This window comes from Epinephelus moara, chromosome 14 (assembly GCF_006386435.1).
Source record: "Epinephelus moara isolate mb chromosome 14, YSFRI_EMoa_1.0, whole genome shotgun sequence".
Classification (NCBI taxonomy): Eukaryota; Metazoa; Chordata; class Actinopteri; order Perciformes; family Serranidae; genus Epinephelus; species Epinephelus moara.
The window spans coordinates 13,609,936-13,626,185 of record NC_065519.1 but is presented as its reverse complement, the minus strand read 5'-3'; the positions used below and the strand labels follow the sequence as shown (position 1 = coordinate 13,626,185).

At 42.3% G+C, this 16,250-nt stretch overlaps 1 protein-coding gene across 2 annotated transcripts in view; it reads right to left on the bottom strand.

Annotated features, from left to right (window-relative positions):
* The window catches only part of zgc:110158 (uncharacterized protein LOC553590 homolog), a 64,618-nt gene that overhangs the window by 30,099 nt on the left and 18,269 nt on the right, over window positions 1-16,250 (bottom strand). For both annotated transcript variants that reach the window (XM_050061640.1, XM_050061639.1), the window contains exon 4: window positions 13,468-13,552. In XM_050061640.1, the coding sequence (XP_049917597.1) occupies window positions 13,468-13,552 (85 nt within the window). The remainder of the gene's footprint in view (window positions 1-13,467; window positions 13,553-16,250) is intronic.

Below are 16,250 nucleotides of genomic sequence, written 5' to 3'. Positions count from 1 at the left end.
ATAAAATATAGGCCTATATTAATGAAGGTTCATTAGTACGGTTTGTATTTCTCTGTAATGTAGCACAGTGTTAACAATGTTACTGATACTATTCTTTCTCACACCTTCAACTCAAACCATGGTGTTGCCCCGCCCAAAATATATAATCTAATAATCAAATTAATATCTTAAACATGCAGGTGACTAGTCATCTAATGGCCCTAAATGATGACTATTGGTCGACTAGGAAAATTCTTAGTCGGGGGCAGCCCTACTGCCTAGTCGTCAGACAGACGTACCACGTAACCACAATGTCCAAAATCTGGCTAGGGACCTTCAGTGCTGTCTTCTGTCACCTTTCACCTGTCCACTATACCTTGCAAGTCTAGACTCACAAGTCAGTCTTTAGACGCTTTGCTTAACTAAAGACTGATGACTTTCTCCCTGATTTTGTGTTTAGAAGGGCAGATACAATTTCAGAGTTTAAAAAAACTCCCTACGTTGCAGAACCAATAGTAAATCCGCAGGGCGGTCCTTCGGTGGCTCGCTGAACTCTTGTGCTCGTAAACATAGTCCGACTAGAAACACCTGTAGCGGTAAAAAATGGCTCAAGTCGCTGTAAGTCCTTCATTTCCACAATCTTGTGGACTGAGCACACGCTTGATAAAACAGAGTTAAATCTCTCGGCATCCATTTTCAAGCTCTCTATGTGTTTGTTTCCTTGCGGACAAGAAAAGGGGGAGCGCACATTCCCGGGAGGGTGTGTTCTTTTCAAAAATGCAAGAGGCATTGCTTTGTTGCCGGCCGTTTTCGCCGGTGTGTTAAACACACTTTAGAAAGGAGTGTCCCCAGACTGTCAGAAGCCGGAGATCTCTGATTGTCTGGTGGCAAGACTATGCAAGTCGGCTATCACAAGATCACGCGAGAATCCCTCTTGTCAGGTTTCAACTAATGCGAAAATGTCTTAACATCCAGTGGTTTTGACCAATCAGCTTTGTGTTACTGGCGACTATGGGCAAGGTTTAGGTTTGTGTGACAACATGGAAATGCGTCCTTTCATTCAGAACAAAAATGGTGGCTCCCTAAGAGGTTAGCGTAGTCTGCAGAGGCATCAGTATATCAGAGCTACTGTCCTTTGCTCTTTATTGAAAGAGAAGCATACAACAATGGCTTCAGCAAGAGTTTGATTAACAACTAGCTTTGCCGGTAGTTAGGAAGGTCATACGGTCCATTGATCTGATTGGTTGGTTAGCCCAATAGACAGTGACAGACAGATGTTTCATTAAGCCCCTGCCCTTTTCCAAACAGCTTTCAAAGATGGCTTCTCAGGTGGTTCTGTGTAACAAGAAGAAAGCTTTTTCCCTGCCACAGTGAGACTGATGGCAAAAGCAATTAAGGACTAACTAACTAACTAACTAACTACACTTACTCATCTACCTTAGTTGATGTGCAATAAAAACTGTAAATGTGAATTACCCATAATATGAAATACCTTTCTGGATGTTCTGCAGGTGGAGTTTATATCATTGTATTTATTATACTTTTTATACCTTGTTGTGTGCACTTTATCTTTTTATTACCTGTCTATTTATTTTGACTCCGAGTGTGCACAAGAATCTACGTACCCAGACTGCGTGCAGGTGTACAAATGGCAAAAAAGATATCGTATCTTATCTTAAACCATCTGGTGTGTCAGGTTACTATCCACGTCCCAAAAAGCCCCAAAAATACCTTGAAAGTAATGTATAAATGAGTGACCCTTAACACATCTATCATGAGCAAATCATTCAACTAATTGTCTACAACTTTTAAATAATCTAGAACTAAATGCTAAAATGATTAGTTTGTCCATCAATTATCTAAATGTATCAAAAATGTCTTCTTTTTAAAAAACAACAACAAAATTCTACTTTGCACAACCAGGAAAAAAAAGGATAGTAAACTGTATCTCTTTGGGTTTGGGACGATTGATCACAACAAGCGTCACCTTGCGTTGGGATCTTATGACTTGTTATAGACCAAAGAAATAATGAATCAATGAAAATAATTGTTAATTGCAGCCCTTAAAGGAGGTGTATGCGATATTCAGAGCATATCTATAATTCAGTTTTAGCCATGACTGCCTGTACACGGTTCTCAACATGTGTGATGGCTAAGCTGGAGGCTAACGGCTAACAGCTAATAGTGCTAAAAGAATAAACAGTGCTAACAATGGCAACAGTGCTGACAGTGCTAACAGTGTTAACATGGCTGTGGGTTAGGACGACGTTATCAGCCGTAACAGCTGTATGAGCTCAGTGTAGAGTGGCAGCAATTAGCTAGCCAGTGGGATACACACAGAGAGGGACTCACATGCACAAACATGTACACGTGGCCGGATGGACTACAACAGCAAACCACAGAGAAGCTCGGATTACAACACACACAGAGGAAGCGTGACTTCGTGCTCTACTTAGGATGCCATTACTCCACTATATCTTTACATAGCTAATTTTTGCTGCATCTTAATGTTCACATTTTACTGAAGCTAATTCTTCCAGGTCTGAGGGGGCTTTTTTGGTTTGGTCAGCAGGAACCAGGTTTAGACAGACATGCAACATAAAGCAACAACCTTTGATTCACTCAGCTTCAGTCAGGACAACCCACAGCACCGTGTAATAAACTTGATCCACCTCCCTGTGGCGCCACGACAGTGTCTTTGTGGCCAAATATTTTAAACTGTGACGTGTTGATCCACAGTTGTGGCTCCCTGTGAGGACACCATGTTGTGTTTGCTTTTCCTCCTTAGTACAAACCCACAATGTTGATGAAGAATCTATCAGAGAACAAAAGACTAATGATCTGATTGGCTGGTACAGTACAGTGTGTAGATGGCTATACAGAATAGCATTGATCCCTCCCTCTCCATTTCCCTCTCCCTCTCTTTCACCCATAGGACCTACCGGACAGATCAATAGTGCTCAACACATTATTGACCTCCGCCTGATACCTTTCACAGGGATAAAGACAGAGACATAAACACTGGATGGAGAGAGGGGAGAGGTAGGAAGAGACAGCGAATGTATCTGTGTGTGTGTGTGTGTGTGTGTGTGTGTGTGTGTGTGTGTGTGTCTGTATTTATGTGTGTCCCTGCCTGGAGAGGGTACTAATCTACATTCTGGTTCACACTGATATGTACCTCATCACTGTCTCCTTGACCTGCTGTCCTTAGTGCACAGAGAGAGGGAAAGAAAGAGGGAGGAGGAGGAGGAAGAGGAGGAGGGGGAGGTGAAGGAGTGAGGATGGAGGGGAGTGGTGGAGACGGGAGGAAAAATAGCTGACTGTGGTGATCTCGCTAATTTATCAGCCCAGTCAAAACAGTGTGTTTCGCTCTGGAGCAACAGGATACGGCTGCTACTCTCACCGTCACGTCTGACAAACAAATGCACAAACACACACACACACACACAATCTCTGAAAGCCCAGCTGGTCCTCAAAACTGGCACGACACGCACACCAAACACACACATGCTTCCCTGAAAGCTGCTGCCAAAGCATCAGTACTGAACCAGACGTGCGGACTCGTGCACACACAGACACACATGCATACACACCGGATGACAGCACTAATACATGCTGCAGACACAACATCCACTTAGCCAACACTCCAGAGAGAAGACGGAGAGGGCGATAGACAAGAATTTGAGGAGAACGAGAACAACTGTGCACCAGAATATAGCTTCAACTCGACTCACAATGAGAGAAGATGTTACAGTTTTTCTTATTAATACATTAATATAACTAAACAATACTTCATTTGTGCGCACGTATGAAACTTTCACTTCAAGGCCGCCTGCCTAGGCAGCTTTTAGGTGATGTGGAGATTATCGCTCAGTCCCCTCAGGACCCTAAATGCCCTGACACACCAAGCTTACTGTCAACTGGGGGCCAATATTGGGCCATTTGTGAGTATCTGTGGCTCTCATAGTGTCAGTGTGTCCTGTACCATTGGCAGTCACTGGCACTAGTTGGCTTTTTCCCACCAATTCAACATGTTGAATCGGCATCAGCAACTGAAGAGCCTGTCCGTGAATGAAATCACTCTGATTGGCAGTTCAGTGAGCGCACGAGAAGAGAAACCAAAGTGAGGAAAGTAAACAAAGAGCCTAAGTAAAGAGGGAGTGAGACCAAAACAAACTTGTTACACAAGCTAAGATTATTTTTCTTTAGCAATTGAGCTCTTCAGCAGAAACATTTTTTGATTGTTTGTTTTACTGTTTACTGGCGCTTGGATTGAGTTGTTAATGTCCTAACTGGCTAACTGGCCTCAAGACGATCTTGTGGTTTCCCTTTTCGTGTGACGATTACAGACCACTTTCTGCTGTTGTTGAGTTATTGCCTCTCACACAAGTGCAGAACGTACATGTTGGTTGGCTGTCGGTTGAAGTTGTTATGGTGTGTTTATGTGCAACTTTGTGGCCGAGACACAAGCAATGTGAGGCAATGCAACAGAGGACTTTTTCTATAAACAGGGTTCCTACACATTTGGAATTTCAAAATTCCATACTTTTCCATAACCTAATTTCCAGACTTCTCTGCATTTTGTTTTGGGGGGTTTTTCCAGAGAATATGCGACATCTGAGTAAATATATCAGTGTATCATATTTCACATCATATTTAATTTTTCTTAATAGGCGATTGTAGCCAAGTACCATAATGGCATGCAAATAAAAACTCAGGTAAGTTCAATGTCTGGGCTGAGGCAAAAAGGTTGGGACTCTGGGTGCAAGCGATGCAGTAACGAGACGTCGGTGTTTTTTCCTTTCATGTGGCTCAGAATCGCCTTCTCCCCCATGTTGGCGATGTCAAACGATTTCACACAAAGCTTGCATCTAGCTCTGTGTGTGAATTGGGAATCCTTGGCCAACCAGTATTTATATACGGTATTGTCAAGCCATCCATCCAAAAACCTGCATCTACCCATTGTGAACCACGTGAAACTCGTCTTCTTGTCGAAGGTGCAGTGTTGGAGTGAAACTTGATACCTGGGGGGCTGGAGGACGGTCATGGTGCAGCGGACTGGACATACCACTTGTCAATCAGGTAAAAGGGGCGGTATGTTTTCTGAGACGTTTACTCTCACACAAACTGTGCTTGGCCCGGCATAAAACCATAGAAATGTATAAAAATAAAACACGATCCGGATTGATTAAATTATTTTTGGAAATACCAAATTTTCTATTTTAGAAAACAGTATTTTAGAACAGTGGTAATAGTCTGGAAACATAACTATTTTTCCATACTTCATTTTTCATTTTCCATACTTTTTAATACCTGGAAATTGATCAAATTTATTTCCATACTTTTCCATACTTTCCATACTTTCCATACTTGCGTAGGAACCCTGTATAAAGTTGGTTCAGTGCGTCTGGGCCTTAAACCCTCACCCTGTCCACTCCACCTCCATGTCTGTGTTCATGTTGGGGTGTAGTCGTATTAAAAGCTGTCCAAATTACAAAGTGTGGAGTGGAAGTGGGCAAAAAAGATCTGCACAGGTGCTCCACTAGCCCTAACTGGAAGTGTGAGTGCCAAATAAGAGACCATGTTTTTAGTGAAAGCATGAAACCATGTAAACCAGTGGTTCCCAACTGGTCAAGCCACAGAGTCCAGATTTCTCCTTAGTCATTAGTTCAATGTCTGTGCGCTTGGCCATGTCATCGAGCTAGTTTGCTGTCTCTTTCAAGCAGCTGTCTTGTTAGTCACTCACTCTGCAGCTGGAAACGGTACTTCAAAATGAGAGCTCTGTACTGGAAATTCACTGTACCTAAAAATAAAGTGTTTTTTTTTTTACAAATTTGAAACGCCAGAAGTCACTTGTGGTTCATCCAGAATGGACCCGCGACCCACTTTTGGACCACGACCCACTAGCTGGGAACCACTGATGTACACAGTATCCACTGTTAGTTGGTTTAGACCAGGATACCTCATAATATATTCAATGTATAACATTACAGTACAGAGCAACTGATGAACTGTACAATTAACCCTCACAGGGAATTAAATAACTACAGGAAGTTTTTGTAAAACGAGAGATTTGGATGCATTTTGAGCAGATTATTTCCTGTGAATATTGCATCAGAGATGATTTTCCTGATATTTTTAGAAAACTTTTAAATGATTCTCCGTTTGTATTATGTATTCTTTTTAATGTGTAACAGTCACAGGTACTTAAAAGGATTCTTTTTGACAATTTCAGTGTTTTTTTCCTCTTTGACACTTGGCCATTACTCTATTTGCTCTTTGGTTGATTTAACCGTGACAAAAATTTCACCTCCTCTAAATAGATAGCACTTCGAATGTGGCGCTAACACTAAATGGGTCACCGGAGCGCTTGTTTTTCACATCAAGTTGCATGCTTTCTTAAATATTTACAGGTTAGTAACTGGTTAATGGATGTAAGCCAGGGCGATCAGAAGCAAATTAACAGAAACTGACGTCCCTGGTATGATCCTTTTTTAGTATCAGTGTGGTTTTTAAAGAGTAGCGTTGTCGGCTCCGCTGCAGTTTCACATCACCTCCCAGGCTCTCACTGTTTCCAAAAGAAAACAATTAAAAAAATAACACAAAGAGACAAACTGCTTATTTCACCCGTGTAACACATCAGGCTATGCAACATATGCATTGCAGTGTTTCCTAACTTTACCACACAGATAATTATCAAGTTTAATGGAGCTCTTTTCACTTTTTCCATTACAGAGCGCTGATACTGCTGGTGGCAGAGACGAGGCAAAACACAGGCAGAAAGCATGTGTGAGTATCTTTTGGAAAAACAGAGCTGCAATGAATATCATTTTGGCCTTAAAGTAATATTTGGGGGAAAAAAGCACATTGGAGGTTGTTTAAAAGCTGGATAATGTGTGCTGGTTTTAATGGATTTTTGAGGAAACATTAAAAAAAGAACTGACTTCTGGTGGGGGAGCCAAACCTGCAGCATAACAGCCGGTAACTGTAACTAATACAGCTGGGTTTAAATATTTCATGAACATTTAAAGAAACGGGAAAAACTAAAATTATACCAGTGCCATCCTCCAAGGCACCAGAAGGTACTAAAAATTATGTTTCCAGTGATTTATGCCACTGTTTGTACTTGGAAATATTTAGAAACGCAGATGAGATGTTTAAATACACATGGGATGATTAATAAATTACATTGTCATATTTGCCTCAATCTAATAAAACTGATAAATGAGTACAGTTATAAAAGAAATGTGAAGTTTGAATGTATGTAAGAAGCATTATTATACTTGAATAATAGTTCTATTGTTTTCCTAAAATAGCCCATACCTCAATATAAAGCCGTCTTTAGTGTTATGGGTTTACACGCACATAGATCTCCTGCAGTTACTCCATTTCAAATAAAAAGAAAGCCAGGCCTGTCCTTCGTCCCCCTCCCGTCTCTCTCGCTGTTTTGACATTTGCCCACTCACTCCATTTTCAAATACCTTAACTGTCTCTTGTCTTCATGCTGTCTACACTGCCCTCTCCTCCTCGGCCCAACTAGGCATTGTGGGTAAACAGCTAGATTAGCCAATCAATCTTCTCTGGGGAATAGAGGTAGTAGTGGTGGTGAGGGAGGAAGGGAGGGAGGGAGGGGGTCAGGGAAGAGATAGGAAAAGAGGAGGAGAGTCGGAGGGAGAGGGAGTGAGCGATAAGGCGAGTGAGAGACGGGAGGGGGCGGACTGGTGCGCTGGGTGAAGGAGAGAGGAAGAGATATAGTAAAGAGGGTGGGAGAAAAAAAAGGTGGGGAAAGAGAAAGGGGAGGGAGGGAGGAAAGATGCAGGTGTGGGGGTGTCGCAGAGAATCCACGAGCAGCAAGAAAACATGATGTGAACAAGCCGGAGTCGCACAAATACAAAAGACACAAAGAGGAGCGAGAACGAAGTGTGAGAGAAGTGACAAACGTGGGCAGATGTGTAAAGAAAAGAGTGAGGAGCAACAGTGCAGGTAAAAAATAGAGGACGACTGTGATGAGGGAATCAAAAGAAATTATTAAATACATAACTGAAGGTTGACACAGTGCTGATTTAATTCTGTACATACATACACGCTAATGCCGTAACTAATTAATGAATTAGTTGGCAACTATTAAATTAATTACCCACTAGTCTGGTAATTAAATTTAATTTCAGCACCATAAATGTGAATATCTTCTGATTTCTTTACCCCTCTATGGCCGTGAATATTTTTGGGGTGTGGGCAAGACATTTGATGGCATCATCTTGAGCTTTGGGAAACACTGATCAACATTTTTCAACATTTTTGGCCACTTTGTAGACTATAGACAACTAATTGATTAACCGAGAAAAACAGTTTGAATAGTGGCTAAATGAGTCTCAAAACCAGCCAAAACTCAGCCCTGAGCAGAGTGACTGTCCTCTATTGACCAATCAGACTGCAGTGTTCACAGCTCCACCTTTTAGTATCAGATCTATGTGCTAGGTACCCCAACAGAGGGGGGACCAAAAATGGGGACGCTACAGAACGGTTCCATTGGTACCATCCACAACTTTTCACAGTGGAAACAGAAAAAGCGTACCAAACTGAACTGAACCATACTGCTGTGGAAACGGGGCTTAAGCATATTCCTTCCAGGTATTTTTATGTACAAAAGTGGAAATACTGCAAAAACGTTTTTGTGCTTGACTGAAAAAATAAAACTGGTGTATGGGTTAGAGCTGTTGCAATAACCGCAGTATTGCAACACCGTCCTACTGACACGCCAGTTGCAGGGAATGGCAAACATCAGCTCTGTTTAGACAGATGAAAATAATAAATATTTCTTAATGTGTTTTTCCATTTGTTCCTACGCTCTTGTCTTTAGCTATAGTTTAATTGCACCTGAGTGGATAATTAGCGCCACCAGATGTTTGTCTCGACACACCCGACAGTAGTGGACGGACTGGATTTAAGAACAATTAACACTGCTAATCAAGCCAGCAAATTAATCAGTGTACAACACGATGTTTAAATGACGTATTGTTTTCTATTAATGAAGCAGTCAACATGCAGGCCAGTTAAAATTAATGGAGCTAACTGGAAGACGTGCAAGCTCTGCAACACAACATGAAATGACAAAATTGACTCATATTCTCTTTTGGTCAACGTGTATAATTCAAGAAACATGCCTAATCTTTGGTTTTCCTTACTTTCCAATTTAACTTCAACTTAATATCATCAAATAATATGAATGCATCACAACAAAATGGTAAAAGAAAACCCTGTAAATTCTATATTTAAGATACTTGAGCCATTTTTTATCACTGAGTTTTGCAATATGCAAAATACATACAAGAAGAAAAAACATAACAAGAACAATAACAAGAACCCCTATGTCCACCTCCCACAAAAAAAGTCAGAATATACTGAGTGGAGGTCAACCAATTCATAGGGTTGGCCGATTAATAGGACCTTATATAAACTATTGTTGATGGGGGAACGGGGCTCCGATAGTGGCAGACAGCTGCAGCCTCCACTTGTCATGTGGGTACAACTGTAAGGCTTTTGCAGGGAGTACCCCACATGCAAATACAAGGTATCGTGTGCTTTAGATGATTTGTATGATTTAAATTAAAGTTTACTCATGAAGGACAGCGTTACTTCTTTATTAGGAGCATTATAAGGTTGCTGGTTGTAGAATAGCATTATGTGCTTTCTGTGTTGCTAGCAAGCATGGCGATATAGAATGCGACTTTAGGCCCGTTTCCACTGAAGAAGTTCCTGGTACTATTTGGGGGGCAGGAACTACTACAGGAACGTCCTCTCACTCGGCCCTCTCAACCGCCGTGTCTCCACTAAGAGAGCGGAGTAGGAGGAAGGTTCCTGTAAAGTTACCGGGCTCTGTATGTGACGTAATCGTTGCACGACCATTTTGACCGGGGCGATGTAGGGACGCCGTTAGCCGTTAGCGGTGTCTGTCATAACTCCAGTCACGGTCCGTGAAAAAAATATTTTTTCCAGCGGATGTCTTAGTCACAATATGACTGAGCTAACTGGAGTAGTTTCATGTCGTATCCGACAACAGGAGGCTTTTAACAGATGACATCAACAGGAGGCTTTTAACAGATGACATCCTGATGTTAGCTTTGCTGCTGCTGTTAGCTGTCCCTGTGAGCTGATGCTTTCGAGACATCGTGATTTCCCAAAACTGAATAAATACCACACATAGCAACACAAAACTGCTTTGCTAGCTCAATCATGTTGTAACTAAGATATCCGCTGGAAAAAATATTTTTTTTCACGGACCGTGACCGGAATTATTACAGACATCGCTAACAGCTAACGGTTAGCCCAGCTAATCTACGATAACCATATTGTTATTTACAAAACATCACATCCCGCCTTGAGTATATCCAATCAGCACCAAGTAATCCCCATGCCCCAGCCAGGAGTTTCTCAGGGCCGTTCGGAGTACCTACTCCGAGGCAGGGACTTGTTTAGCCCCTGTAAAAGTTCCGGAACTCTGTCGTTCGGGGGTGGTTCCTGCGGTGGAGACACGCACCAACGGCCCCGGCCCCGTAAAATTACCCCAAAGTTCCTGCGGTGAAAACGGGCTTTTTGTCCCAAGTACAGCTGATTTTACCGTGAGGCTGCTGAGTGCTGTTCATGTCATAACAGACCTGTTTTCATTCAGTGTCTCCACAGTAGTAGTCTATCGAAACTGCTCTGTGATTATGCACTTTGCTCCATTTTTACCATTGTAATGTTCAGGTGTTTACCAGCTGATTAATCAGCTATCGGCTTTTTCCTACTCCAAACTATCGTTGCTGTATCGACCATTAAAAAGCCACTATCAGTCGACCTCTAATGTTGAGTGCATGACAAAAATGATAGTAAATAGTACATGCATACAAAAAAGAGCCGAGTAGGCAATACCTACTGCCACTGCAATAGAAACACCAGCAGAGTGCACAGGAACCAAAATGAAACAAGAGACAGTCACCCAGAAGGACCAAAAGTGCATGAAAAGAGAAAACACTGAGCCATTTAAGCCTTAACTAAACGCCTGTATCAACAGATCAATTAAAAACAAATAAAATTAATGATATGAATCCATACAGGAAGGAAAAGTGTCCTTTATTTGCTTTTCAAACTCTAACCTCAGCTTACTCAGTGAATCAGATGCTTAAAGCAACTTGATTCTTACAAGAGATGATAAAACCCAAACTTGACATAAACAAACCACCAAGTCACTCTAAGATAACAGTCCAACAGCCTCTGCATTACTTCCACAACCAGTGTCAGGACTCGTGGAAAAGTAGCCTTGACTGTAACCATAAACCTCTGCTGCGTCTCTGCACCCAGCAGAGAACTCTGATAATACCTCTTAAATGCTGGCTTGCAATCTTGCAATCCTCAAAAGACTAAGAAACTCTTTTGAGGTAAGGTGAAATATTTTTTTTCTTCCGATGGCTCTAACCGGCTCATTCTTTTGAAACCAGTAGAAAGGACCTGTGCTCAGAGACTAGCCTCAGGGGGCTGGAGCCAAAATTAAACCGGTCCCGTCTCCTTCGCTTTATCACTTTTCGGAGCAGACAGCGAGCAACCATGTAGCACACCCATCTACATTTATATAGACACACACACGGACAGGGTTAACTGGCACACTGGCACCGAGGGTGTGAGCCCCTCCACCCACCATCTATGGGCTGGTTGCCAAAGATGCCCCCCATCCAAAAATACACACCCACACACATACACACACACGAATGCACACACACACACATAAATCCCTGGCTTAGCCTCGGCCCAGTGCTGGGATTACCGGATTAGAACTCTATTCCATTATCTCCCCACACTATACAGCACACACACACACACACAATGCCACACTGTCTTGACCAGAGAGGACAGGCTGAAGACAGACGCACAGTGTCAATCACGACACATGACTTTTACACACACGTAGATACAGTTACAGTTTCTCCCCTTGGTGAACAAAACAAACATTTACATTATCATGAGGCGGCACGGTGGAGCTGTTTTCAGTAGAATTCCTTCTGCAGGAGACGCGAACCTGAGCATCTGGGACGGCCAGCAGCCACCCCGCTGTCGTGTCCTTGGGCAAGACACTGAATCCTTACAAACTCCGGAAAGGCTGCTTCACAGCTGACCTCTGACTTCTGACCTCAGAGAGCAGAAGGAGAATTTCTCCTTCAAGCGCTCAAAGGCATCGAGTAACTCCTCAAGGACGCACGCATAAAAAAAGATAAACAGAACTTGAAGCTTCAGAATTCTGAATGAAAATGACAGGAATTATGAATCTATCATTCAAGTCTTGTCCATTTTATTTATATAGCCAAAATATCGAGATACAAAGTGGCTGGAGAGAGTTTGGGTGCTCCAGGTTCTGAGAGGAAAACTCCATTTCACTGTCTCTCTAGACAAATTTGAATACAGCACTTCCAAAGCTTGAAAGTGTTGAGTTAATATATTGAGTCAAATATACGAGTCATACGTACATAAAATCTTCCAAGGGTGAGGTTAACTACTACTCCTATGTTGCATTTTGGATAAAACCCCTTCAGTTACACGAGCTGATTACGGCAGGCAGGAGCTAAAGATCACGCTGTTGATCAGGTTGGGTACCTGGAATTCAGTACTGGTAACGAATGGTACCTTTTTTTGGTACTTTACAATTAACAAAAACTTAATTTCTGAACAAGTTGCAGGTGTGACAGTGTTGCTTTCCCTCTTTCTCTCAAAGCAGATAAAAGCTCCATCCATTTATTCATTTTTAACTGCTTATCTGAAGCCAGGTCGCGGGTGGTAGCAGTGTTCTAGACGTCCTTCTCCCCAGCAACGCTCTACAGCTCCTCCGAGGGATCTAAACGCGTTCCCAGGCCAGATGAGATATGTAATCCCTCCAGTGTGTTCTGGGTCTGCCCCAGGACTTCATACAGTGGGACGTGCCCGAAACACCTCTAACGGGAGGCGCCCAGGAGGCATCCTGATCAGATGCCCGAACCACCTCAACTGGCCCCTTTTGATGCAAAGGAGCAGCGGCTCTACTCCGAGCTCCCTCCGGATGTCCGAGCTCCTTACCCTATCTCTAAGGCACCCTTCGGAGAAAGTCATTTCGTCTGCTTGTATTCGCAATCTCATTCTTTTTGTCATTATCCATAAATCATTTTGGAGAGTTGTTGAGACAAAATTGGGAATTTGAAGACAACATTTTCTTACAGTGTATACACCAAACAATTTATCACCTGATCGAGAAAATGATCTGTACGTTATTTATTAAAGAAAACAGCTGTTAGAGAAACATGTTAGAAGTCTGATCCTTAGTACAGCTTGTGGTTAAAGTCCCTGTCCAAATGTGTGTCTTCTCCCCGTCCTCAAGATTCCCCTTACACACTTGATGCTGCTACAGAAATGTGTTCAGGGTTTTCGTGTGTGTCTCAAGCAGACGCGAGAAGGAAAGAAGTGGCTGCGGAGCCGTTTGTCACTTACATAGTCATGGAAGGCTTTTGCCTCGCTGGAGTGCTCGCATGTCTCCCTTCGGTCTGGAGCCGCACAATACAAATCCCAGAATACACTGAAATGGAGGGGCAGAGAGGTCAGAGGTTACCATACAGAGCAAACAGGCAAATGTGTAACAGCTATTCATAACCCATTCACACACTCTTACTATCTCCCTAGCGCTCTTAAACTGCCTCTTATACACTTGAGCGTCATTGTAAGAGGGACACAATGCCAGTGTCGCCCCCTCAATCAACCTCTCACTCACTCAAAAATACACACACACACTTACATTACCATACTTGCATGGACCTCTCATTGACTGCATCCGTTTCTTCGGCCTAAACTTTAAAGGGATAGGTCACCACAAAATCAGACATACATGTTTTCCTCTTACCTGTAGTGCTGTTTATCGGTCTAAACTGTTTTGTGTGAGTTGCAGAGTGTTGGAGGTATCAGTCTGCCTTCTCTGGAATATAATGGAACTAGAGCAACAAAGTCTCTTTCCAGAAATCACGACTCAGTTACTCAAGATAATCCACAGACCTTGTTGTGAGCAGTTTCATGTAGGAGCTATTTTCTTTCTACCGAAGTACATCTGCCAACTGTATCACCACGCAGAACGAAGCGTGCATCTACTCATGGACGAAAGGCTAGTGCTTGAGACAGCACAAGATGTCACACAAGGTTTCTACAGCTTCAGGCCCCGATCAGACAGAAAAGGTTTTCAAGGTGTCTACAGATATAACCAAGTTAAATTTAAGACTTTTTAATCCCACCTCATATGAAATTTAAGACCAAACCAAAACGAACAGTTAAGAAAAATGACAAAAATTTGGAGAGTTTAAGTTTAATGTGTTCAATGTAAAAAAACAAAACAAAATCTTGTTGCTTTCCTAAAAAAAAATATTTTTCTTCAGTCTGTCCAATGATTGTAAACAGTCACTGGGTATGTCAGGCTAGAAAAGTTTCACTGTAATGTGACCAAAAATATTTAAGACCCATTGAATCCGAATTTAAGATAATTTAAGACTTTTTAAGGCCTTATATTAAGAAAACTGAACTCGAGATATTTTAAGACTTTAAGGACCTGTAGACACCATGGATTTTTTAATGAATTAAGCTCTTGGCTCGCTGATTCTGCATTGATACACGCGCTCTAGACGGGTCCATGTCATTGATCCGACAGCCCATTGGTTCGACATCCCATTAGTCCAACTGTCTGCAGTGCTGAACGGCTCCCGACGGGCGTATTTCTACCTTGATGGTGCACCGCGATCGGCTCTGGGTCAGCTGGGAAAGGCTTGAGGCGAAGCAGGCTCACAGCTTATGTGTTTGTCACTTTCTTTTTCATTTTAACCCACACCATGATCTTTTCCTGACCCTAACCCTAACCAAGTGGTTTTTGTGCCTAAACCTAACCAGACCTTAACCACAGGGCATCATGATGATTTCGGAACAACAGGACTTCGGAACAATGGGTTTAATATGGTCAGAACAATGGGATGTCGGACCAATGGGCTGTCGGACCAATGGGCAGTTCCCACCTAGGCGCCTGGCGTTTTTGCCGGAACGCTTTGAACTCAAGTTAAAAAAACTTGAGGGTTGTCAAACTGCCCCCGAGTCATCCTAAAATATGTCTGGAAACAGCCGTCATTGAGGTGAAGCTCTGAATCTCTTTTTTAGGGTCACATGTACCCACACAGATCTCAGTTTCCCTGTGCCCAACAAACTGTATGGTTTCAGCAATGCTGTAAATTCATAGTTAAATAGCCACCTTCTGTTAAATTTGCACTTCCCTATGTTGTCCAGGGTATAGTGACAGCTCATTAGCAGACAGTGGATCCTCTGCTCTAAGCATCGCAGGTGGAAACAAAATCTAAGTGGTACTGTTTACACTACGGCAATGCAAGATGCACTTGGTAAATTCTTTTAGAAAACAGATGTTACTACGACTTTCTACCTACTTCCCATGTCTGAAACATTTCTCTGAATTTTAAAAGTTTTGTTTAAGACATTTTAATACCAACAAAGGCCTTAATTGTAGATTAATGAATTCAATACCTTTTAAGACTTTGTCCTCATTGGTTGAGCTGCAATGTTGGCAAGTGCAGTAGTGCTAGGTGAGCTAACAGTAGATGCACACTTCCTTCTGTGCAATGATTGGGTTGGTGGGTATAGTTTAGTAGAAAGAAAACAGTTCCAACATGAAACTGCTCACAGCAAGGTCTGTGGATTATCTTGAGTAACCAGACCATGATTTCTGGAGAAAGAGTGCAAGTTTTTCAAATGTGTTTGTTTTGGTGGGCACTTTGAGCACCGCAATCTGAGTGCCATCTTGTTCCATTATATCTGAGAGAAGGCAGACAACTCTACAGCTGATATGTCCAACACTCTGCAATTCACACCAAAACAATCCAGACTGATGAAGAGTACTACAAGCAAGAGAAAAAAAAAATCTGTGTTTTTGATTTTGGGGTGAACTGTCCCTTCAACAGTTACACTCAGGATAAAAGTACAGCTAAACTCAATCCCTAAAACACCCTCTTTTACCAGTGGCGACTGGTAAATGGCCTCATTGTGAGGCTGTTTGTTCATCATTTGATCCTTACAAGGATAAACAACAAGAGCTGACACACACATAAACAAACTGTTTCCATAACAGCTTTTGCTTCGGTCTATTTGAACACTGTAAGTGGAAAAATCACAAACGCACACACACACACCTAATGACGACGCTAACTGCCTGTGTGCTACCTGTCTAAGAGGCCTTA